This window comes from Equus przewalskii, chromosome 26 (assembly GCF_037783145.1).
Source record: "Equus przewalskii isolate Varuska chromosome 26, EquPr2, whole genome shotgun sequence".
Taxonomy (NCBI): domain Eukaryota; kingdom Metazoa; phylum Chordata; class Mammalia; order Perissodactyla; family Equidae; genus Equus; species Equus przewalskii.
In genome coordinates this window covers 18,138,827-18,162,635 of record NC_091856.1, presented here as the reverse complement: position 1 = coordinate 18,162,635, position 23,809 = coordinate 18,138,827, and the positions used below count along the sequence as shown (strand labels likewise).

The 23,809-nt window shown below is 45.1% G+C and overlaps 1 protein-coding gene across 13 annotated transcripts; it reads right to left on the bottom strand.

Moving 5' to 3' along the window:
- Positions 1-443: 443 nt before the first annotated feature.
- C26H9orf43 (chromosome 26 C9orf43 homolog) lies at positions 444-23,801 on the bottom strand. Of its 13 annotated transcripts, none has more exons than XR_011533306.1 (14): positions 23,191-23,331; positions 21,218-21,417; positions 20,977-21,127; positions 10,939-11,017; positions 9,004-9,104; positions 6,858-6,924; positions 5,963-6,135; positions 5,163-5,310; positions 4,734-4,794; positions 4,380-4,516; positions 4,061-4,236; positions 1,873-1,952; positions 1,142-1,208; positions 444-931 (listed from the first exon to the last, which is right to left on the bottom strand). XR_011533306.1 is itself a non-coding variant. In XM_008525006.2 (14 exons), exons 2-14 carry the CDS (start codon positions 21,366-21,368, stop codon positions 708-710), a joined length of 1,452 nt encoding a protein of 483 aa, XP_008523228.1. In that variant the 5' UTR covers positions 21,369-21,417; positions 23,191-23,634; the 3' UTR covers positions 444-707. The 13 variants fall into 13 exon arrangements, 12 of the variants coding, with proteins under 12 accessions (XP_008523228.1, XP_070451206.1, XP_008523226.2 ...); XM_008525006.2 differs by having other exon boundaries at positions 4,061-4,148; positions 4,380-4,441; positions 23,191-23,634; XM_070595105.1 differs by lacking the exon at positions 23,191-23,331 and adding an exon at positions 23,487-23,634 and having other exon boundaries at positions 4,061-4,148; positions 4,380-4,441; positions 20,977-21,077.
- Positions 23,802-23,809: the final 8 nt, after the last annotated feature.

The following is a 23,809-nucleotide window of genomic DNA, read 5'->3' as shown; positions in this document are numbered from 1 at the left end:
TCTATATTAAGAGCTTTAAGGACAAAAACATGAAAAAAAAATGCTTCCAAAAACCAAGTTCAAGGAACTCTGAGACTCTTGAGTCTTTATGGGCATCAGTGAAACTTTCCTGCAGACTCAGTAAATTAGAAACCGGAGATTTAGACTCTTTCAGGTTAATACAAGTCCCCTACCACCTACACAGGAATATCACACGTAACAGATATACAGATTAACACAATCAATATGATTTGCTAATGATGCAGATGCCATCCCCAAAAGAAACCATTTCCAGAGAAAGAGAGGAAAAGCTAGGAACACAGCAGGGGTTCCCACAGGCCAAACTCATTTTCCTACAACTGAAAACCTTACAGGGCTTCACAGGGGAGATAAAAGTGACCCAGCAAACAGATACCAAGAAACATCTCTCCTCCCCTCCCAGCAACAGAGAATGAGTCTTTTGATTAAGCAGCAGCTGAGTTTAATCACTAAAATTATTCTGACCCTAATGGAAGAGAAACAATGTAAGTTTAAAAGGGGTGGGGCTTTCTCTTGAGACTTATTTTAGAGGCAAGTAGAAGTGAACAGAATCCCCAAGGTCAGAACCTGGTAAAGGCTTCAGGGAGCAGAAGTTCCCCTCTCCTTTCTGCCCTTATGTCCAAAGTTGTCGTCCCCAGGAGTGCAGGCATCCTGCTCCGGAATAAGGCTGCCCCGGCGATGCCTTCTGCCTATCCCTCCAGAGACTGCTCGCTCTGTGCCCCAGAACATTGGTCGTCCTCGTCCTCATCATCAGTGCCCTGAAGAATCCTCAGTAGTTTGAGCTCAGGGTTCCAGCTTCTTCCAGACGTACTGGCTGAAAGGTCCTCTGGGGTCCTCTCTTGGGCTTCCAGCACAACCTCCATCTGAGTACTGATGTGCTGATTAGTGAGTTCTGTCTTGGATAATTCAGGATCTAAAAGAAGATCCAGTCGTTAATTGCACCTGTGGCCTTCTCTCAACTGTGACAAATGGAGGACAGAAAAGGAAGGGCTGGGGTGTCTTTAGGACCCTTCTGAGGGGTGAGGACTGTGCCCTCCAGGGAGGTGAACCATCCTGGTCTACACAGGTTCAACTCTCCCTATCCTCAGTCACTTACTACGGCTTCTCCACCCTAATAACTTACTCTCCTTACTGGGGAAGGACTCCAGGGGGTTTGCAGACTGGTCCATCTTTTGTCTTTCTGTGGAACCCTGAAATTCAATAGAGTGAGTATAAGGAAACTTGAATCAAGACTTTAGGAAACAAAGGATTTTTCTAAAAGATGCTTTTCTTGGAGAAATTAACGTCTAAGACAGGACAAAAATGCCACCACCTGAGACTGAAGAGAGACACTTGTATCACACATTCTTTGCCCTCCAGGCTGACCAGATGAAGCCAGAACTCACTTTCCCCATTCCCAGCTGTCAACTAAGGGTAGATTGCCTCCAATGATGGCTGCCAAGAGTTCCTCCCATTCCTGTATGTACATGCCATTCCTTCCATCAAGAGATGGAGTCGATTTCCTCTCCTCTTGAATCTCGGCTGTGACTTGTGATTTTTTTGACCAATAAAATGTGGCAGTAGTGATACTGTTCCACTTCCAGACCCATCCCTTAAGAAGGTGCTTTCTTGAGATTAGTCAAGAAGCCCAAACTAGCCACATGGAGAGGCCTCATGGAAGAGAACGAAGGCAATTTGGCCAACAGCCCCAGCCCAGCCTCCAACTCGATGTCGCATGAGTGACATCAAGCAAGACCAGAAAAACTGCCCAGTCAACCCACAGAATCATGAGAAATAACAAACCACTAGGGTTTCAGCTTGGGGGTGGTCTGTCACACAGTAACAGAAAACTGGGACATGGCCCTCCACTCTCACCCGTTTCAAAGTGGGACCTTCTCTCTTCATCTGCTGCTGCTGCTTTTTGTCACTTTCCTGACCTGGTAGAGTTCTGCGACCTAGTGACCACAAAGTCAATTCAGTCTCTTTCTTATTGGCATTTCCTATCCCATTGTTGGGCTTCTGGTTGACCCCTCGTCTACAAGTGACTCCCCATGCAGGACAAGGCAGGTAAGAGGGAGCCAGGCCTTCTGAGTTCTATTTGTGATTCTGTTCACCTGGGACTGTGAGCGCATCTATTACAGAATTAGAGATTAAGGCAAAGCGTGTGTTAAAAGACCCAGGATTCCTCCAAGAAACCTAAGGGGCAGGTACCTGCACATCACGGTGGAAAAGAAACCTTAACTGTACCTTTCTAGGTTATGAATACTCCTCCTAGCTTCCTGTACCATCCCTAAAGTACCCATGTTGGCCTCTGACAATGAAACCCCTGCCTCCAAAAAGTTCTAGTTCTGATTCTTTTGCGTCAGCTGTTTCCCCAACTAGTCCTTAAATGCATTCATTCTTTCCTTTCTCAGTCTCCCTTTCTCTAAACGAACATCTTCCAAGCTGCCACCAGAGGTATTACACTACAAGGCAAAGCCAATCAGGGAACCCCCCTGCTCACCACTTCTGTTGGCTCCCTACCAGCACTGGTTCTCACCTTAGCTGCAGACAAGAAGTGCTGGGGAGTTCTAAAAAACCCTGAGACCTGGGTCCCTACACCAGAAATCTGATTTAGGACGTCTAGGGTGCAGCCTGGGTATTAGGGTTTTAAAAGCTCCTCAGTCGATTTCAGTGTGCAGTCAAGGTGGAATACCATTGACCTGGAGATTAAAGCTCAAGCACCTTAGCAGACTATATAAGCCCCTGCCTACCTCTCCAGCCTCACTTACCGCTCTCCCTTAAATACCCAATCCCACGGTCACAATGGACTACTCAGTGTTCCCTGAACAGCCATGCTCCTCCAAGATGCCTTTGCACAGACTGTTCCCACTTCCAGGAATTCTTTTCCATATAGGGAAAACTCTCACACATATTTAAGATCCAATGCAAAATCATCTCTCCCATAAGGCTTTCTCAACTCAGTGAGGACAGGCCACTGCTCTGAGAACATGAGTCAAAGGGGCACCAGGCACCCAAGCAAAACTGCTCCTCCTGGAGACATCAGGAAGCGGAACAAAAGGCACTGGAATGGGCCTCGCGGGAGTACTGATCACCATGGATGGGTGCTAACCTTGGGTAAGTCACCTCCCACCCTGGGCCACAGCCCTGGTCCTGTCTACCTCCCATGTGAAGGTCAAGAACCTTCTTAGATCTTCGGGTTAGAGGACATCGTTGATATCAGAGCACTCAGTGGGATGGGAAATAAACCACGAGAGCAGCATCCTTCTCAGGAAACATCTCACCTGAGCCCTCCCAATGCCCCAGGGCTGGAGAGTGAATTCTGATAATTAAATAGTTATTTTTATATTATAGTCAGCAATGTCCAAACTGAGTAGGGCAGAACAACCTTCTAATGTTTAGGGAGATTCTTTTTCCCTCCCTCCCATGCTGTACTCAAACTGAGAAACGTCAGAGGGACTGGGGCAAGCATATCCTTCAGTTCAGATGTGATAAGGACTCCAAAAAGGGAGATACCCATTCTCATCTCCAGCACGAATACTAGAGGAAAAGGACCACTATCAAGAGTGGCTTGCTGCCTCCTGGATGGGCTAGATGGTATGGTGATTTCAACATGAGGCTCCAGAGACTTTGACTTGTGGCTGGGAAGTGGAGGGCCCTGGACTCGGCCTCCTTAGAGTTCTCTTGGGGCTCTAGCGAGGGGCCCCAGCCATTCGCTGCCTCATTAGCCAATGGGCCCTCGGGGTCTTCTCTTCAGTATCCTGGGCTTGCTCCTCAGGCTCAAACTGCTCTGCCTTTTCTAAAGTTGACCTGAAGAAAAATGACTCTGACTCCTGCTCGGGGTCATCTCTCAAGTCCCTATGGGAGGCAGACATCTGGCCAGCTTACTTGCTGAGGAACTATCTGACGGATAATGTATGGTAGACCAGCCAAACCAAAGCATCCCAAGGAGAATTCTGAGTGCCTGACAAAGGCAGGTCCCCAAAAGACAAACATGTTCAGCTTTTCTGGCCCTTAGCTACGTCCTGGGATTCCGTCACTCCTAAACCCATATTCTCCTTACCATAGCGTGGGTCATAAACCATGGCACCCGAAGGTTTATGTGAAGCGTTCTGCCTCCATGGATCATTCGTGGATTTCTTTTTAGCCTCCTGAAACCCACAGGAGGAGGAACTGAATTAGGACTTTTGGAAGTGAAGAAAACTTTTCAAAAAGAGTCTCAACGAAGGAAGTAAATATCTACAACCAGACAGAAACTTTGTATCTATAACCAGACAGAGAACAGGGAGAACCCCACCTCTTACACATCCCTTCCTGTTCCAGGCTGCACCCACTTGTCGCAGTCCCAGCAAGTCCTAGGGGTCCCCTCACTGCCACTCTACCTGTTTCTTAGGAGGTGTCTTCACCTTCCTCTGTTGCTGCCACTGCTGCTGCTTCCTGTGACCTGGTGGCCAGAAAGCCAGCTCAATCCTCTTCTCTGTGACAGCTCCCGCCCTCCCTGTGGGCTGCTTGCTGTGCCCTGCTCAACAATGGTGACACTCTCTCTGGTCAGGACCAAACTGGAGTGGGGAGGGGCAGGCAGGGGTGCTTCCTGAAATTGCAGTTTTCTGAGTTCTACATGTGACCCTGTACGACTGTGGCCACACACATAATTGAATTGGAACCAAAATCAAGTATGAGAAATGTGGGCTAAGGGAGAATGGAACCTGAAGATCTAGAAGCAGCAGAAAATGTACCTTCTGTATTCAGGTTATAGTATAGTCTCTTAAAACGCCCAGGATATCTCAATGCTGGTCTCTGGAGGAAAAAAGAAGAGCTCTACTCTAGGTCTTTCCCTTTCCCAAAATACATCCCCAAATGTACGTATCCCTCTAGTCAACAAGCACTTTTCAAGAACCTGGTGTGTGCAGCGTTGTTCCGGGGCTCTTGAAGGGGATAAAGGTATGGGGAACAATGTGTGGAAGAAAAAGAGGTTGCTGCTCTCCTCAAACCCCTCCCCATACATTAGCTTTCACTTAATAGAGCCCAGCTCTTGTGTGGGGCTTGGGTCCAGAGTGGATGGATTGAAGAGAAAGAAGAAAGAGAAAGTCAACTGTTCCAGCTCCAAGAGAGATGGGTTTGGGTCTGCATGCAGATATCTCTCTCTGAGGCTCCCCAGCTCTTACTTGCAGGGTGAGGCGGTGTACAGATAAAAACATCCTAGCAGAAATGGCACTGTCAGGTCGGCTCTTTTCCAAAGGACCCTTCTTTCTCATCATGGCCAATTGTGTCTTCATCTCTGGACAAGGCACAGTTTTCTCTTCTGGCAAAAGGCTGAAGGGGACAGAGATAGGCAGACAGTCAGCAACGGCTCTTCTTGGAGAATGGGGCTGGGGAGAAAGAGATGACAGGGGCTCCACATTGGAAGAGAGTTCCACTTTGGGCCTGAAAAAGCCTGTACCAACAGGCACTCATGTGGTACCAGCTTTCAGCCGCAGCCATGATAGTTCTGGCTGTATGGACTAAGCATTGACTGTCAGGCTCATGTGCTTTAGACCACTGAATCCTTACGACACTCCGAGGACAGGTATTATCATGCCCATTTTGCTAATGAGGAAAACAACTTAAAGAGGATAAATAAATTACCAAAATTCACAAAGCCAGTAAGTTTCACGACAAAATTCAAAGGCTGTCTCACTCCAAACCACATATCCATTCTGCCTCCCACTTACCCACAAAGCATCTATAAAAAGAAGAGAGTAATAGCATCTACCTCCTAGTGGAGGTTTAAATGACTTAGCACGGGCCTGGCAGAGAGTAAGGACTTGATAAATGGTGCTGACATCATTGGTGCCTATTACTGGTAAGTCTAAGAAGCAGGGTGACGGTTTTCTCCCCTCCCTCAGAAAGCACACTGCTTAGACCCTTCTCAGCTTCAAAGAGAAGCAGGTGCTCTGGCTCTCCCACGGGCTTAAAGGACGCTTACTGCTTCAACAGCTCCTGAGGTAACATGTCGAGTTGGTTCCAGAAAGGTGTGAATTCTGAATTGAGTTGCTCAAACAAGTGTGCGGGGGAGGAGGGAGGCACACTTATCCCCGGAGGCCCCAGCTGCCTTTCTGTGCTCTGCTTTCCAGAGTGAACCCGAGATGACTGGTCTTTCTGGAAGAGAAACAACGGAAAGAACTCCCAGAAGCACTCTCTTCAACGCCACTTCTTTCCACCAACATTCCAGCCTCCCGACACACCCCTGGCATGTGAAACTCCTTGTTTCCAGCAGCCTCCCACCCCTCCTCCTGCACTGGGAGGGCCACCACATTTTTCCCTCTCTAGCTCCTGAGCCCTATTGCTGAATTCACGTCTTAAGGAGGTTAGTTGTTTTGTTTCTTGTTTCCCAAAAAGGTTATTCACTTATTCACTGAACAAAATGAACAAATATTTATTGGCCAACTATTTGCCAGGCACAAGGTTAGGGCTGGGGATTCAGCAACCTTCCAATTCTGTGACTTACCCAAGGCTACGTTTACCCAATAAATGGTAGAATTCAAATTAGAAGCCCAAGTCTATTAGAACTCCGAGTCCATTGAAACTCTATTCCCATCACACTGGAAATTAGTTTTTAACTGACCGAAAACTCCCCCTGCAGCCCAACATTCCTCCTAACAGCTCTTCCAGTGCTCCTCACCCTCCTCCAGGGAGGACGGAGAGAAAAAGAGTCTCTGCATAGAAAATAGTATGGTAATTATTCCTTAAGAGGGATTTTCTTTTGCAGATTTTGTTCATTTAAAGAGAAAATGGGAGAAGGGGGAAGCTATCTGAAAGGAAAACAAAAATAATCACTACAGAGTAATATCATAAAGATTTGGCTAAAACATCCAACTTACCACTGTAGATTTCTTTCCTTTCTTCTCCCCATCCAGGCTGGGAACAGTATGCTTCTTCTCAGCTAGACTTGAAATACGAATAACCACAATTATCCCCAGACATCTCAAACAGAAACACCAAGGATATTTGAGAATGACAACCATGCAGACTTTTTTCTATTCAGTATTTAAAGATGGCTGCTTGGGAGCCCAGCGGCACCTGCCGCCCAGAGGCTGTTGAAAACAAGACCCCCCACCCTCACATCCAAATTAGGTTCCCCACCATTCTCTCACAAATCCAGTTGTTTAGTTTCACAGCATTAATCCAAGTTGGTAATTATACACTTAGGTGTGTCTGTAATGTCTGAATCCCCACCACCACCAGAAGACTCCAGAAGGACAGGGACCAAGTCTATTTGGTTCTCCGCTGAATTCTCACTGCTTAGCACAGAAGAGGTCCTGAAGATTTCTTTGCTCTGTCCTCTTCCTCCTTCTTCTTGCGTGGAACATGGACATGATGGCTGGAGCTCTAGCAGTCGGCTTAGACCTTAAAAGCCCCCATTAAGCACTTTAGAAGATGGAAGCCATGGGCCAAGCCTGATGGCCCAAAAAGCCAGAACGAGCTCTGGTTTCTGATGACCTCATGCAGCTGGCATATTAGCCCAGTCCCACCTACCTCTGGGCTTCTTTTACATGAAAGGAAAGAAACTCTTAGGGGATTTTTGTTTATACCATATACATACACACAAAAATGCATATATAAAGAGGCATTCACAGGATCATTAAAAAAAAAAAGGAAGAGAAAAGAAAAATTCTTAAGTCTCATCATCTCTAAACAGTCACTTAACAAGAATCTAAAAGCCTCAGCAGTCACGAAAGAACACTTTCTTCCAACAGCTCTCAACATTAGCAAGGCTGTGGGCCTCTGCCAAATGATCTTTGTCATGCTCTGCTTTGTACACAAGTTCTTTTTCTTTTTTGGGTGTTTTGTTTTTGAGGAAGATTAGCCCTGAGCTAACATCTGCCTCCAATCCTCCTCTTTTTGCTGAGGAAGCCTGGCCCTGAGCTAACATCCATGCCCATCTTCCTCTACTTTATCTGTGGGATGCCTGCCACAGCATGGCTGGACAAGCAGTGCATAGGTCTGCACCCGGGATCTGAACCAGCAAACCCAGGGCCGCCAAAGCAGAACGTGTGAACTTACCCGCTGTGCCACCAGGCTGGCCCATGTTCTTTTTCTTTTGGCACCTGAGCTAACATCTGTTGCCAACCTTCTTTTTTTTTCTTCTTCTTCTTCTTCTCCCCAAAGCTCCCCCAGTACATAGTTGTATATTCTAGTTGTGAGTGCCTCTGGTTGTGCTATGTGGGACGCTGCCTCAGCATGGCCTGATGAGCGGTGCCATGTCGGCGCTCAGGCAAAACCCTGGGGTGCTAAAGTGGAGTGTGAGAATTTAACCACTCTGCCACGGGGCGGGCCCCAGTACACAAGTTCTATATGCTATTCATTTTGTACCACTGTGCTCGGCCTTGGGGTTGAGAGCAAACACTCCTGTGCATCACTGAAAATTTTTGCACTAGAGGCTGGCCCGGTGGCGCAGCGGTTAAGTTCACATGTTCCACTTCTCAGCGGCCTGGGGTTCACTGGTTCAGATCCCAGGTGCGGACATGGCACCATTTGGCAAGCCATGCTGTGGTAGCTGTCCCACATATAAAGTAGAGGAAGAGATGGGCACGGCTGTTAGCTCAGGGCCAGTCTTCCTCAGCAAAAAGAGGAGGATTGGCAGTAGTTAGTTCAGGGCTAATCTTCCTAAAAAAAAAGAAAATCTTTGCACTGGTTGCTGATGGCTAATAAGAAAAACTGATTGTCAGAAAGCATTTGTTTCTCAATCAAACCTCACAAATACATTGGGTCCTATCTTGTATGCTATTTACTGCCATGTAAAACGTGATGTAGAGAAGTCCCACAGCATCAATGTCAATGTGCATTAAAATAGAACTCCAGTGTAGCAAGAGGCAAATGCAAGAGGCTAGGACCTTCTCTGCTTGGCCTCCTGCTGCCTGCAATGAGGTAGCTAAAAAAGATCACAGAAAGGAGGCCTGCAGAGGACGGCAGGGATTCATAGAACACCAGAGTTGAAGACACCTGAGTTCCAGACATGATACTCACGTCACATGCTTCTCTGGTTCTTCTGGGACCCAGATTACAACCATGTTTCTAACATCTTGAGGGCAGGGAAGTTTTATCTTATTCAAATTCAGCACTGAAAGCTAAGAGAAAGATATAAGGCCTATGTATAGCTTGAAGCTACCAGCTCCTGATGGTACTCAGTAGCAGACTAAGGACTGAATTATCATGCTAACCAAAAGGGTATGGTGGCTCAGAAGATGATACAAAGACATTTCCCATCCCCAAAACATCTTCATAATACTCTCCCAAGAAAGCAGCTATCAGTACAGTACTCTGCAAGAGTGAGCATTTGTAAGTGAACAGTCACCCTGCCTCCCTGTGACATTACGGTGCCACTTAGCAACTACCAACCTTATCCCATAGGAGGGTACCCTGGGGCTTACCTAAGGGAACACTACTCATTCTGCCCCCTCCACTCCAAAGACTTAGATCCCACGCAGATGACATAGGACAATTTGGGAGCAGGGAGGGAACTGATAAAGACAGAAGCAAGTTTTCTACTTTTATAGCCTGTCTACAATTATAGGCATCCACATAAAAGTTAAAGTCCTAACTCTTTCTATATTTAGCTGTTTAGGATACTAGAACATGGTGCTCAAGGAAACCTTATAAATCATCTAGTCTGTATCCCTGGTAGGAATCAGGGGAGGAAAAAAGAACTATTAAAAATAAGTTCATCCCGGGGCTGGCCCCGTGGCCGAGTGGTTAAGTTCGCACGCTCCGCTGCAGGCGGCCCAGTGTTTCGTTGGTTCGAATCCTGGGCGCAGACATGGCACTGCTCATCAAACCACGCTGAGGAGAGTCCCACATGCCACAACTAGAAGGACCCACAACGAAGAATATACAACTATGTACCGGAGGGCTTTGGGGGAGAAAAAGGAAAAAAAATAAAATCTTAAAAAATAAAAATAAAAAAAATAAGTTTGTCCCCATGAAAAGGAACTGATTGGCTTGGGGTAATAGGGGAGACTTCTTTGCACTGTAAACCCTTTTATACTTTTTGAATTTAGAACCATGTGCATGTATTATCTATTCAAACAATTAATTTAAAACTAATTTGGCCTAACTCTCTTGTTCTAAAGAGGTCAAAGGGGTAAGTGATTTGTTCCTTCACCCAAACTCATCTACCTTCTCTTAGTCCCTTACATTCTCCAGCACACGACATTGACAAGTGAAGGCTCTCATGAAAAAAATAAAAGGCATCCAGCAGGACCACAAAGAACAGTAACTCTCTCTTTATTGTAGATAAGTAGAAGGGTTTTTCTTCCTAAACTTGAATTTAGCTCTGCCCCTAACTAGCTATGTGCTTTAGCAAATCACTTCCTATCAGGGCCTCAGCTTCCTCAACTGTAGGATACATGAGATAGACCACAGGAATGTTCTCCAAGCGGCAACTGCAACATATTCATAGGTCAGGAAAACAAATTTTATGAATTGCAGCCTACATTGTTTAAAAATGAAGTCAAATAAAATAGAATGGGACAGAAAATATCAGAGTACATCACCAAAGTTAGAACAAAGATTGTTCCATGATATTTTATTGTAAAAGGTATTTCTTTCTGTAGGTCATAGCTAGAAAAGTTTGAAAGTGACCAAAGTAGATGACCTTAAGACCATTTTAGGTCTGACATTCCAGCATCCTAATTTCCCTGTAGCATGAGATGGACACGCTCTAGGTAGTATAGAGACAGGAAATTCTTACCTATGCCAAGCTGCCCCAAGTCAATCCCACTTATGTCTGGGATTTCTGGAAACAGTAGAGCATGTATAGGCATTAGCACAGTGCCCGGCATATAGCAAGGGCCCAATATTAGATAGTTCTCATCATTGTGATCATCATCATTATTCAGATTACAGACAAATACAGGCAAATATTTTATTCCCACTAGTAAAGAGAAAATGCTGAGGAAGTACCTTATTTAATCCGTGACTTCTTTCAAGAGATCTACTAGTATCGTCAATTAAATCTTTGCCAGGTAAAGCCTTCCGAGGCCTAAAAAATGAGAGTTTCCAAGATGAAACAGACACAAGAGACTTATTGGGATGATAAAGTTAGTGCTATGAGGAAAAGCCTTCTACTTATCTACAGAAAACTTTGGGCTTAATACTGACCAAATGAATGTAGGGTCTCACCATCTCCTTAAGTTTTGTTTATTTGCTTTTCCTGGAACGGCTCCCAAAAAGACATTGCACATTACCAAAGCTTCACAACTATTTGTTGAATCAAACTGAATTCATAGGTTATGCTGCTCTCTCTCCAATGACAGAGAGTTACATCATCGTCAATAAAACTTATTAAGTACCTTTGATGTAGATATTCAATAACATGTTAAATAAACAAAATGTGGTACACACATACAATGGAATATTTTTCAGCATTAAAAAGGAATGAAATTCTTATACATACGACAATATAGATGAACCTTGAAAACATTATGCTAGGTGAAATAAGCTAGACACAAAAGGACAAATATTATACGATTCCACTTATATGAGGTACCTAGAATGGGCAAATTCATACAGACAAAAAATAGTACAGAGATTACCAGGACTGGAGGGAGGGGAGAATGGGGAGTTATTGTTTAATGGGTACAGAGTTTCCATATGAGACGACGAAAAAGTTCTAGAAATGGATAGTAGCGATTGTTGCACAACACTGTGAATGTACTTAATGCCACTAAATTGTTTAAAAATGGTTAAAATGCGGGCCAGCCCCATGGCACAGCGGTTAAGTGTGCACGTTCCACTTCGGCAGCCCGGGGTTCGCCAGTTTGGATCCCAGGTGCGGACATGGCACCGCTTGGCAAGCCAGGCTGTGGTGAGCGTCCACATATAAAGTAGAGGTAGATGGGCACGGCTGTTAGCTCAGGGCCAGTCTTCCTCAGCAAAGAGAGAAGCAGTGGCAGCAGATGTTAGCTCAGGGCTAACCTTCCTCAAAAAAAAAGGTTAAAATGTTGCCGCCGAGTGGTTGGGTTTCGTGTGCTCCGCTTCGGCAGCCCAGGGTTTCGCTGGTTTGGATCCTGGGCGAGGACATGGCACCACTCATCAAGCCACGCTGAGGTGGCATCCCACATGCCACAACTAGAAGGACCGACAACTAGAATATACAACTATGTACTGGGGGGCTTTGGGGAGGAGAAGAAGGGGAAAAAAAAAAAAGATTGGCAACAGATGTTAGCTCAGGTGCCAATCTTAAAAGAAATGGTTAAAATGGTAAATTTTATGTTATGCATAGTGACCACAATAAAAAAAATACCGTCCCTTTACATTTTCATATCACTCGCTATTTTATTTTTTTTAAAACATGTTAAATGTATGAATGAATAAATATTGTAAAGAGGTTCTTTAGCCTGATTTATGAAGTTCTGTGTGATACAGGCCCCTGCTTTTTACTCCAGCTCCCCAGCCTCATCTCTGACCACTCTCCCATTCCTGCTCTATGTTCCAGACACAATGAACCGTTTTCCTGATAGCTAAAGAAGTTCCCCCTGCCTCCAGGCCTTTGCACATGCTATTTCTGTAGTCTAGAACTCTCTTCCTGTCCACCTCCCACCTGCAACCCCCACTTCACTCGTACTCTAATTTCAGGTCTAGGCACAGATGGCACCTCTACAGAAGACAGGCCACTGGGTTAGGAACCCTTCCTGAGTGCTTCCAAACCCCCAAGGGGTACTCTTCTCAACACTCATATCACACTGGATGGTTCTTTGCCACCCCAAATAGGCTCAAAGCCCCTTGGAGGTAAAGACTGTATCTTGTTTACTGCTGTATCCCCAGCAAAGTGGCCTCGACTAGGATATACTTGTGAATTCAATGAGTGACCATAATGTCATGGTCTTTGCCTTCAAGGCCCTGATTGGGAGAAACCAGTTTTCCCAGGGTTCAAGTCCTAGAGAACCAGAAAGTAGTCCTACCCTTTCCTACACTATCTTTAGCCTAACAGAAATCATCAAGGGCTGCTTAAATCGAACAGGAGAAAAGAAACCAGCACAAGGGCCACCACTAGTGCTCTGGTTCCAGGCAACAGGGTCTTCGAATTCTAAAGGTCTACGTTTTCCACAGATGCCTCTCCCTTAGCTTCCTCTATCAGCAAGCACTAAATAGGGGGCCTAGACCCTGCAGGAGAGTCAAAAGGAAACCATTGCTTCTGCCTTCGAGAGCTTACAAATGGTTTCATCCCTAAAAATAAAAGATAAGAGAGACAGCATGCGTGGACACAGTTTTCTGATGGCCTACAGAAAATGGTGAGTTACTCCTTCTTATGAGCCGAACTGTGTCCCCCCTAATTCTTATGTTGAAGTCCTAACCCCCAATCCCTCAGAATTCGACTGTATTTAGAGATAGGGTCTTTAAGGAGGTAATTAAGGTAAAATGAGGTCATATAGGTGGGGCCTAATCCATTATGACGGGTGTGCTTATAAGAGATTAGGACGCAGAGAGGAAGATTCCAAGATGGCGCCGTGAGTAGTCCTCTTTGTCTCTCGCCCTTCGAGTCTACAATTATTTGGACACTTATCGCTTGACAAAGGATATCCAGACAGCATCCCAGGACGTATGAGACACCCACGCGACTATACATCGGAAGGCGGACGGACTTTCCTCCGGGAGGATGTGGAAATAGGTGAAAACTCTCCGACCCCGACGGGCAGCCTAGTACCCGCAAGCGGCTTTCTTCCAACGGACGCCCCCAGAGGATCCACACACATCTAGGGCAGGAGCGAGAACACAACAGAGGAGCGACGGTGGAAACAGGTGACCAGAACCCTACCTAAACCCCCCGCAATTACTCCTAAACGCAGAGGGAAACTTTGGAGTTGCACACCTGAGCCCGCGGGGAGAGTCTCTCCCCGCCATTGGCGGGGAGACCCGGCCTGGTGCTCGGGGCGCCCGGAGGGTCCCAGAGAGAGACACGGAGGGCACGGAGGTCTCCCAGCTGCCGTTGCCCGCCCCGTGGGACTAGGGATTGCCGGAGATCTCGGAGAGGACCGGGGCAGGGGAACTTTCAAAGGCGGGTCCGGCGACCCGGTGGGGAAGCGCCGGAGCTCCGCCAGGCAGCAGACAAAACTCTCTGTCTGCCGGTAGCAGAGGGGCCACGCTGAGCACTCAGGGCTCCCGGCAGAGGCCCGGAGAGAAGCCCAGAGGGCGGGGCGACCCCCAGCTGCCGTTGCCCGCCCCGGGGGACTAGGGATTGCCGGAGATCTCGGAGAGGACCGGGGCGGGGGAACTTTCAAATGCCGGATCGGCGACCCGGAGGGGAAGTGCCGGAGCTCCCCCAGGCAGCAGACAAAACTCTCTGTCTGCCGGTAGCAGAGGGGCCACGCTGAGCACTCTGGGCTCCCGGCAGAGGCCCGGAGAGAAGCCCAGAGGGCGGGGCGACCCCCAGCTGCCGTTGCCCGCCCCGTGGGACTAGGGATTGCCGGAGATCTCGGAGAGGACCGGGGCGGGGGAACTTTCAAAGGCCGGATCGGCGACCCGGAGGGGAAGTGCCGGAGCTCCCCCAGGCAGCAGACAAAACTCTCTGTCTGCCGGTAGCAGAGGGGCCACGCTGAGCACTCTGGGCTCCCGGCAGAGGCCCGGAGAGAAGCCCTGAGGGCGGGGCGACCCCCAGCTGCCGTTGCCCGCCCCGTGGGACTAGGGATTGCCGGAGATCTCGGAGAGGACCGGGGCGGGGGAACTTTCAAAGGCGGGTCCGGCGACCCGGAGGGGAAGCGCCGGAGCTCCGCCAGGCAGCAGACAAAACTCTCTGTCTGCCGGTAGCAGAGGGGCCACGCTGAGCATTCAGAGCTCCCGGCAGAGGCCCGGAGAGAAGCCCAGAGGGCGGGGCGACCCCCAGCTGCCGTTGCCCACCCGGTGAGGCTAGGGATTGCCGGAGATCTCGGAGAGGACTGGGGCTGGAGAGAGTTCCAGAGACCCAGCTTAGTAGCCTAGGGGGAAACCCTACAGGCTCACAGAAGCCTTAGGGAAAGCCTCTGCACAGCACCAGTAGAAGGCACCCAGCCGCCAGCCACAAGGCTGGAAGACCCCAGGGCAAAAGCAGCATAGCTAGGTGTACTAACCACAGACTGTAGAAGATGCCAATAGCTCTCCTGCGACACATAGAGGACAAGTGAGATTTGGTGGGTGCCGACAGCAACCGAGCGACAAATAAAAGTGATCCCACCCCTGGCCACTGGAAAAGCCCATAACACCGTTGCAGACCCCAAGGAGAGAGCGCATCTAGGTGGGCAACAACAGTAGGCACCTGCAGCCTGAAGCCCCCCGTGACGGCCCCCACGGCAGAGGAGGGAATCCAAAGGGCCACTGTGGCTACGAAGAGGGGCCCAGGCCCAGTTAGCAACTACAGACAGGGTTCCTGGTTGGTGAAGTATAAACAGCTGCTCCCCCCACCGCAGCAGCTGAAACAAGTGAAAGGAGCAACTAAACTCTATCTCCATGCGGAGGCACAAATCAACATCATCAAGCAATATGAAAAAATACATTAAATCTCCAGAACAGAAAGAAAGTAACAAATACACAGAAAACAATCCCAAAGAAAATGAGATATATAACCTAAATGATGATGACTTCAAAACAGCCATCATTAAAATACTCACTGAGTTAAGAGAGAATTCTGACCGACAACTCAACGAGTTCAGGAGCTATGTCACAAAAGAGTTTGATACGATAAAGAAGAACCAAACAGAAATACTGGAAATGAAGAACACAATAGAGGAGATTAAGAAAAATCTAGATGCTCTGAACAGTAGGGCCGATAATATGGAGGAAAGAATTAGCAATTTGGAAGATGGCAATATAGAATTGTTGCAGGCAGAGGAGGAGAGAGAAGCAAGACTTAAAAGAAATGAAGAAACTCTCCGAGAATTATCAGACACAATTAGGAGATGCAACGTAAGGATTATAGGTATACCAGAGGGAGAAGAGAAGGAGAAAGGGGCAGAAAACCTATTCAAAGAAATAATGGCTGAGAACTTCCCAAATCTGGTGAGGGAGATGGATCTTCAGGTGACAGAAGCCAATAGATCTCCAAACTTTATCAATGCAAGAAGAGCAACTCCACGGCATATAGTAGTGAAGCTAGCAAAAGTCAACGACAAGGAGAAAATATTAAGGACAGCCAGGCAAAAGAAACTAACCTACAAAGGAACCCCCATCAGGCTATCAGCAGATTTCTCAGCAGAAACTTTACAGGCTAGAAGAGAGTGGAATGATATATTCAAAAATCTGAAGGACAAAAACCTACAGCCGAGAATTCTCTACCCAGCGAAAATATCCTTCAAATACGATGGAGAAATAAAAACTTTCCCAGATAAACAAAAATTAAGGGAGTTCATTGCCACAAAACCTCCTCTTCAGGAAATCCTCAGGAAAACCCTCATTCCTGAAAAATCAAAAAAAGGAAAGGGGCTACAAAACCAAGAGCAGAGGAGATAAGTAGAAGGACAACAACAGAGAGTAGCAGCTCTACATCAGAACAGATTAAACCATGGGACGAGAAACAAAGGAAACTGAAGAAAACCGGAAAACAAGACACAAAATGGTAGTGGTAGGCCCCCACGTCTCAATAATCACTCTAAATGTAAACGGATTGAACTCCCCAATCAAAAGACACAGAGTGGCAGGATGGATCAAAGAACAAGATCCAACAATATGCTGCCTCCAGGAAACACACCTCAGCCCCAAAGACAAACACAGACTCAGAGTGAAGGGATGGAGAACAATACTCCAAGCTAATAATGAACAAAAGAAAGCAGGTGTCGCTATACTAATATCAGACAAGGTAGATTTCAAAGCAAAACAGATAAAGAAAGACAAAGAGGGACAGTATATAATGATAAAAGGGACTCTCCACCAAGAAGACATAACACTTATAAATATATACGCACCCAACACAGGAGCACCAAAATTTGTAAAGCAACTCTTAATAGAACTAAAAGAAGACATCAACAACAATACAATAATAGTAGGGGACCTCAACACACCATTAACACCAATGGACAGAACATCCAGACAGAAAATCAACAAGGAAATAATAGAATTAAATGAAAAATTAGACCAGATGGACTTAATAGATATATATAGAACACTTCATCCAAAAACAGCAGGTTACACATTCTTCTCAAGTGCACATGGAACATTCTCAAGGATTGACCATATTTTGGGAACCAAAGCAAACATCAATAAATACAAGAGAGTTGAAATAATATCAAGCATCTTTTCTGATCATAACGCTATTAAACTAGAAATCAACTACAAGAAAAAAGCAGAGAAAGGTGCAAAAATGTGGAGACTAAACAACACGCTTCTCAACAAACAATGGATCATTGAAGAAATTAAAGAAGAAATCAAATATTATCTGGAGACAAATGAAAATGAGAACACGACATACCAAATCATTTGGGATGCAGCAAAAGCAGTCCTAAGAGGGAAATTCATCGCAATACAGGCTCACCTCACTAAACAAGAAAAAGCTCACGTAAGCAACCTCAAACGACACCTAACAGAACTAGAAAAAGAAGAACAAACAAGGCCCAGAGTCAGTAGAAGGAGGGAAATAATAAAAATAAGAGCAGAAATAAACGATATTGAAACAAAAAAGACAATAGAAAGGATCAATGAAACAAAGAATTGGTTCTTCGAAAGAATTAACAAAATTGACAAACCCCTAGCCAGACTCACCAAGAAAAGAAGAGAGAAATCGCAAATTAATAAAATCAGGAATGACAGAGGAGAAATCACAACAGATACCAATGAAATACAAGAGATCATAAGAGAATACTATGAAAAACTATATGCCAACAAATTGAACAACCTGGAAGAAATGGACAAATTCCTAGACTCCTACAATCTCCCCAAACTGAATCAGGAAGAAATGGAGAATCTGAATAGACCAATCACAAGTAAGGAAATAGAAACGGTAATCAAAAACCTCCCCAAAAACAAGAGTCCAGGACCAGACGGCTTCTCTGGAGAATTCTACCAAACATTCAAAGAAGACTTAATACCTATTCTCCTCAAACTGTTCCAGAAAATTGAGAAAGATGGAGAACTCCCTAACACATTCTATGAAGCCAACATCACTCTGATCCCCAAACCTGACAAGGACAACACAAAGAAGGAGAACTACAGGCCGATATCACTGATGAACATAGATGCAAAAATCCTCAACAAAATTTTGGCAAACCGATTACAGCAATACATCAAAAAGATTATACACCATGATCAAGTGGGATTTATACCAGGGACACAGGGATGGTTCAACATCCGCAAGTCAATCAACGTGATACACTACATTAACAAAATGAAAACCAAAAACCACATGATCATCTCAATAGATGCAGAGAAAGCATTCGACAAGATCCAACACCCATTTATGATAAAAACCCTCAGTAAAATGGGTATAGAAGGAAAGTACCTCAACATAATAAAGGCCATATATGATAGACCCACAGCCAACATCATACTCAATGGACAAAAGCTGAAAGCCATCCCTCTGAGGACAGGAACAAGACAAGGGTGCCCACTTTCACCACTCCTATTCAACATAGTTCTGGAGGTGCTGGCCAGAGCAATTCGGCAGGAAAAAGAAATAAAAGGAATCCAAATAGGTAACGAAGAAGTAAAACTCTCGTTGTTTGCAGACGACATGATCTTATACATAGAAAACCCCAAAGAATCCACAGAAAAACTATTAGAAATAATCAACAACTACAGCAAAGTAGCAGGGTATAAAATTAACGTGCATAAATCAGTAGCATTTCTATACACTAACAATAAACTAACAGAAAAAGAACTCAAGAACTCTATCCCATTCACAATCGCAACGAAAAGAATAAAATACCTTGGGATAAACTTAACCAAGGAAGTGAAGGATCTATACAATGAAAACTACAAGACTCTCTTGAAAGAAATAGGCGATGACATAAAGAGATGGAAAGACATCCCTTGCACATGGATTGGAAGAATAAACATAGTTAAAATGTCCATACTACCTAAAGCAATATACAGATTCAATGCTATCCCAATCAGAATCCCAAGAACATTCTTCACAGAAATTGAACAAACAATCCTAAAATTCATATGGGGCAACAAAAGACCGCGAATTGCTAAAGCAATCCTGAGCAAGAAAAACAAAGCTGGCGGAATCACAATCCCCGATTTCAAAACATACTACAAAGCTACAGTGATCAAAACAGCATGGTACTGGTACAAAAACAGGTCCACAGATCAATGGAACAGAATTGAAAGCCCAGAGATAAAACCACACATCTATGGACAGCTAATCTTTGACAAAGGAGCAGAGGGCCTACAATGGAGAAAAGAAAGTCTCTTCAACAAATGGTGCTGGGAAAACTGGACAGCCACATGCAAAAGATTGAAAATTGACCATTCTTTTTCACCACACACCAAAATAAACTCAAAATGGATCAAAGACCTAAAGATTAGGCCTGAGACAATAAGTCTTTTGGAAGAGAATATAGGCAGTACACTCTTTGACATCAGTTTCAAAAGAATCTTTTCGGACACTGTAACTCCTCAGTTGAGGGAAACAATAGAAAGAATAAACAAATGGGACTTCATCAGACTAAAGAGCTTCTTCAAGGCAAGGGAAAACAGGATTGAAACAAAAAAACAGCTCACTAATTGGGAAAAAATATTTACAAGCCACTTATCCGACAAAGGGTTAATCTCCATAATATACAAAGAACTCACACTGCTTAACAACAAAAAAACAAACAACCCGATCAAAAAATGGGCAGAGGACATGAACAGACATTTCTCAAAAGAAGATATGAATATGGCCAATAGACACATGAAAAGATGTTCATCATCGCTAATCATCAGGGAAATGCAAATCAAAACTACACTAAGATATCACCTTACCCCCGTTAGATTGGCAAAAACATCCAAAACCAAGAACGACAAATGTTGGAGAGGTTGTGGAGAAAGAGGAACCCTCATACACTGTTGGTGGGAATGCAAACTGGTACAGCCACTATGGAAAACAGTATGGAGATTTCTCAAAAAGTTAAAAATAGAAATACCCTATGACCCAGCCATCCCATTACTGGGTATCTATCCTAAGAACCTGATATCAGATATCTCAAGAGTCCGTTGCACCCCTATGTTCATTGCAGCATTATTTACAATAGCCAAGACGTGGAACCAGCCTACATGCCCAGAAACTAATGATTGGATAAAGAAGATGTGGTATATATACACAATGGAATACTACTCAGCCATAAAAAAAGACGAAATTGGCCCATTCACAACAATGTGGATGGACCTCGAGGGTATTATGTTAAGCGAAATAAGTCAGTCAGAGAAAGACGAACTCTATATGACTCCACTCATAGGTGGAAATTAGTATATTGAGAAGGAGATCTGATTGGTGGTTACCAGGGAAAAGGGGGGGTGGGGGGAGGGTACGGAGGGGGAAGTGGTGTACCCACAACATGACTAACAAAAATGTACAACTGAAATCTCACAAGGTTGTAATCTATCATAACATTAATAAAAAAAAAAAAAAAAAAAACTTCAAAAAAAAAAAAAAAGAGATTAGGACGCAGACACACACAGAGGGAAGCCCAAGTTAACAGAGGGAGACGACGGCCACTTACAAGGCAAGGAGAGAGGGCTCAGAAGAAAACACTTCTGTCAACACACTAATCTTGGACTTCTAGCCTCTAGATTTATGAGAAAATAAATTTGTTGTTTAAAACACTCGGTCTACGGTACTCTGCTATGCTATATACACCCTCCATTTTAACCAACTCCTACAACACAAATAAGAATGCTTTCTTTTTGTTTCCCACTGCCTCATCACTACGTCTTTAGTTGAACTGGTGTCTTCTTTTTAATCCAGCTTTCTCAACGTCTACTACATGGGTAAAGGAAGTCAACCCAGAATTTTGACATAGTAGGCTCTTAAAGGAAGATTCCATGGTAATTTACCTGCCTCGCAATTTGGAGTCAAACCTTGAGCCTCGAGACAATAAAGAGCGAGCCTCGGTGAAAGTAAATCCTGATGAAGGACAATGAGCAAGTCTCTTGGCCTGGAAGAAGGAATCTAAGACGTTTACAATGGTGACCACAGGGAGTTTGTCTGAGAAAGCAGAACAGATACATCAAAAGGGAGCCAAACAGAAACAGTTCAAGGATCTTGTAAGGAAGGACACAGGACTGGCTAATTCACCTTCAACATCCGGAAGAGTTTTGCTGGGGGCGCCCAGGATTCGAGGGTGGCCTCTCTCAATGCGGCGGATAGTTGCCCAGCATTGTGGATGCGGACAAACAGCCAAGTTGCAAGTGGTTTCATCCCACAGGCTTTCATCTGGCAAGTCCATAGCTACAAATGGTTTAGGACTAAAGCCAATTGCACAGCTTTTTAGCCCTCTGGAGAAACAACAACCGCCACATAATTTAGGGAGTATTATACATTAGCCAAGCAGTCCAGATCTTACTTTGGACTCAAAGCATAAAATATTTCTATTGAACCCATATAGGTTAATGGTGGTCACAGGATAATGACGAACTAGGTAACAAACAAGTATGAAAACGTCTGAGCATGAAATAGAGTCAGCAGACTGACTTCAGAAGGTCCTCTGATTGGCTGTTTAACAGGTGAGTGACCTGGGATTTAACCAATCTGAGTCTCAGTTTCCTCATTTGTAAAATGAGGATAAGCCTATTTCACAGATGCCTTACAAAAATTAGTTAACGTATTTATAAATGTACGATATTATTTTAAATTTACATATGTATTCTATTTTTGAATTCATCCATATTTATTGTCAAAAGATCCTAATCTAATAAATATTCTATAGCACATCAAGATGTCCTTAGCACTTAATTAAATCCTTGGAAAGTAAGTACTTGGAAGAAAAAATTAGTTAATGGATATTAAAAGGTCTGGCATATAGTTCAAAATAAACATTAGCACTCTTTCCTTTTCCCCTTCACTAATCATTAGGGAGAGGATGCCACCATCTCCAAAAAAACCTTATCAAATTACAATTAATGTCACAGAAGTGCTTTACATGGCTCAAACCTTTGGAAGACATGGTTCATTTTTCAATATGCTCCAATTCTCATACAAGCAGCTAAAATACCCATCAGAAATGAATGGATTTGCTCAAACAGCAAGTCAGTAGACTTGCAGTTGCTTCAGAGGCCATTGGCTTTTCATTGACTGGCTTGTATGGTCTCGGGCAAGTGCCTTCACCTCTCTCAGCCTGTGTCCTCATATAAAGTAGGTGAGGGGAAATCCCTAAGTAGGACTGTAGAAGCATTAAATGAGATAATGTATTTTTTATGTATGATATGTAATAGAGACCCAATAGATATTATCATCCTTCTCTCTCTAGAAATGTTTTAGGCAATCACAACCACCTGATCCCTAATAACTTTTTAAGGACGGTGTCCCTGGCTTCTTTCTTTATCCAGCACGTTTACTGACTACGAAATATGTGAGGGGACCTGTTACGGGCACAGAGAACATGAATGAACAAAATAAGCTGCTGTTCTAAAGAGCTTATACTGTGGACCAAAGCTAGCAAACTACTGGCCTGGGATTGCACTTGGCCTTTGATTTGTGTTGTTTGGCCTGCACTTTAAGCCATTATTTTAAAATGGAAATATAGTCCATAACGTCCAGACTTCTGGCTCCTCTTAAAGATCAAAATATCTGCTAACACAGAGGCCCAATTCCAACTAGGCAGCAACTGGCTGAAACTGAGCATCTCTTGACATCTTTAAACCAGGTCTGTCCTATCCAAGTGGAGAGTCCCCCACTAGACCCTACAGCCTCTAACTGAAGCCGTTTCGGCGGCCATTTATCATCACATTCGCTGTGGGGAAATATTTCTCTGTACTCATGTCTCTATCAAAAGCAGGAAAACGAAAGGGTGACTTGAGACAACATGGTTCCAGAAAAAACAAGCGTTAGTACTCAGTGGGAGTGACGACAATCTCTGCGTACCTAAGATGAAAATGATAAACTTAAAACCCACTGCAAAACCACGGTAATATTTTAGCCTGGGAAAGATGTATGGTGAACAAAACTCAATGAACTAAAAAATTAAATACAACTTTAACAGGGTTTGTTTTTGAACGCGAACGTCATGTGACGTTATTCTTACAACTGGCTGCTTGTTGCCCTTTCGTTACCTGACCAGCCAGAATGGAGCCCCGAGGTCTAGTCATGCCCATCTTTGTATCGCCAGCATCAGCGCTCTGCTGGCAAGAGTTTGCGTTCAAAGATTCTAAGAAACAGTCATCCTTAACAAGATTATTATAGAATTGGGCGGGATGAAAAGATTAAGGATGGACATCAGATCCGGTAGAGCTGAAAAAAAGATTCCCCGCTTCGTTCCGGAAAAGGCAAGTGGAAGAACCCGGCCACGGAGGACCCTGGTTCCGCCGCACCACAGCAGATACCAAACAGCTAAGACGCCGCAGCCCACCCGCAACACGCCGCTCCCGGCGGGGGACCGTCCGACAGGCCCCGCCCCTCGTCCGAGGGAGCCCCGCCCCGCCGGCTCAGTCCACGCCCTCGTCTCTCACGCAGGCCGACAGGCTGCGCCGTCGCCAGGCAGCAGCGCAAAGCACTATGGGGAAGGGACGGAAGCCCCAGTGGGCCATACTTAATTAGAGGGGAACGCTCCAGACTTCTTGGTGGTGTGAGGCAGACAAACGAGCTTGCGAAGGGACGCCGGGTGCCGATGGGAGCAGACATAAGCCTCGGCGGGCCAAAACCATAGTGGCGTAGAAAGCTCGGATGCACTGG

What these genes read in the sequence shown, in the direction of transcription:
- C26H9orf43 (XM_070595109.1), bottom strand. Translation starts at nt 21,368, where the DNA reads ATGGACTTGCCAGATGAAAGCCTGTGGGATGAAACCACTTGCAACTTG. An exon ending in CTATAACCTGAATACAGAAG is followed by an intron (nt 4,517 to 4,733) that starts GTACATTTTCTG and finishes ATTGTTGAGCAG; the next exon opens with GGCACAGCAAGCAGCCCACA. An exon ending in AGACACCTCCTAAGAAACAG is followed by an intron (nt 4,149 to 4,379) that starts GTAGAGTGGCAG and finishes TGTGGGTTTCAG; the next exon opens with GAGGCTAAAAAGAAATCCAC.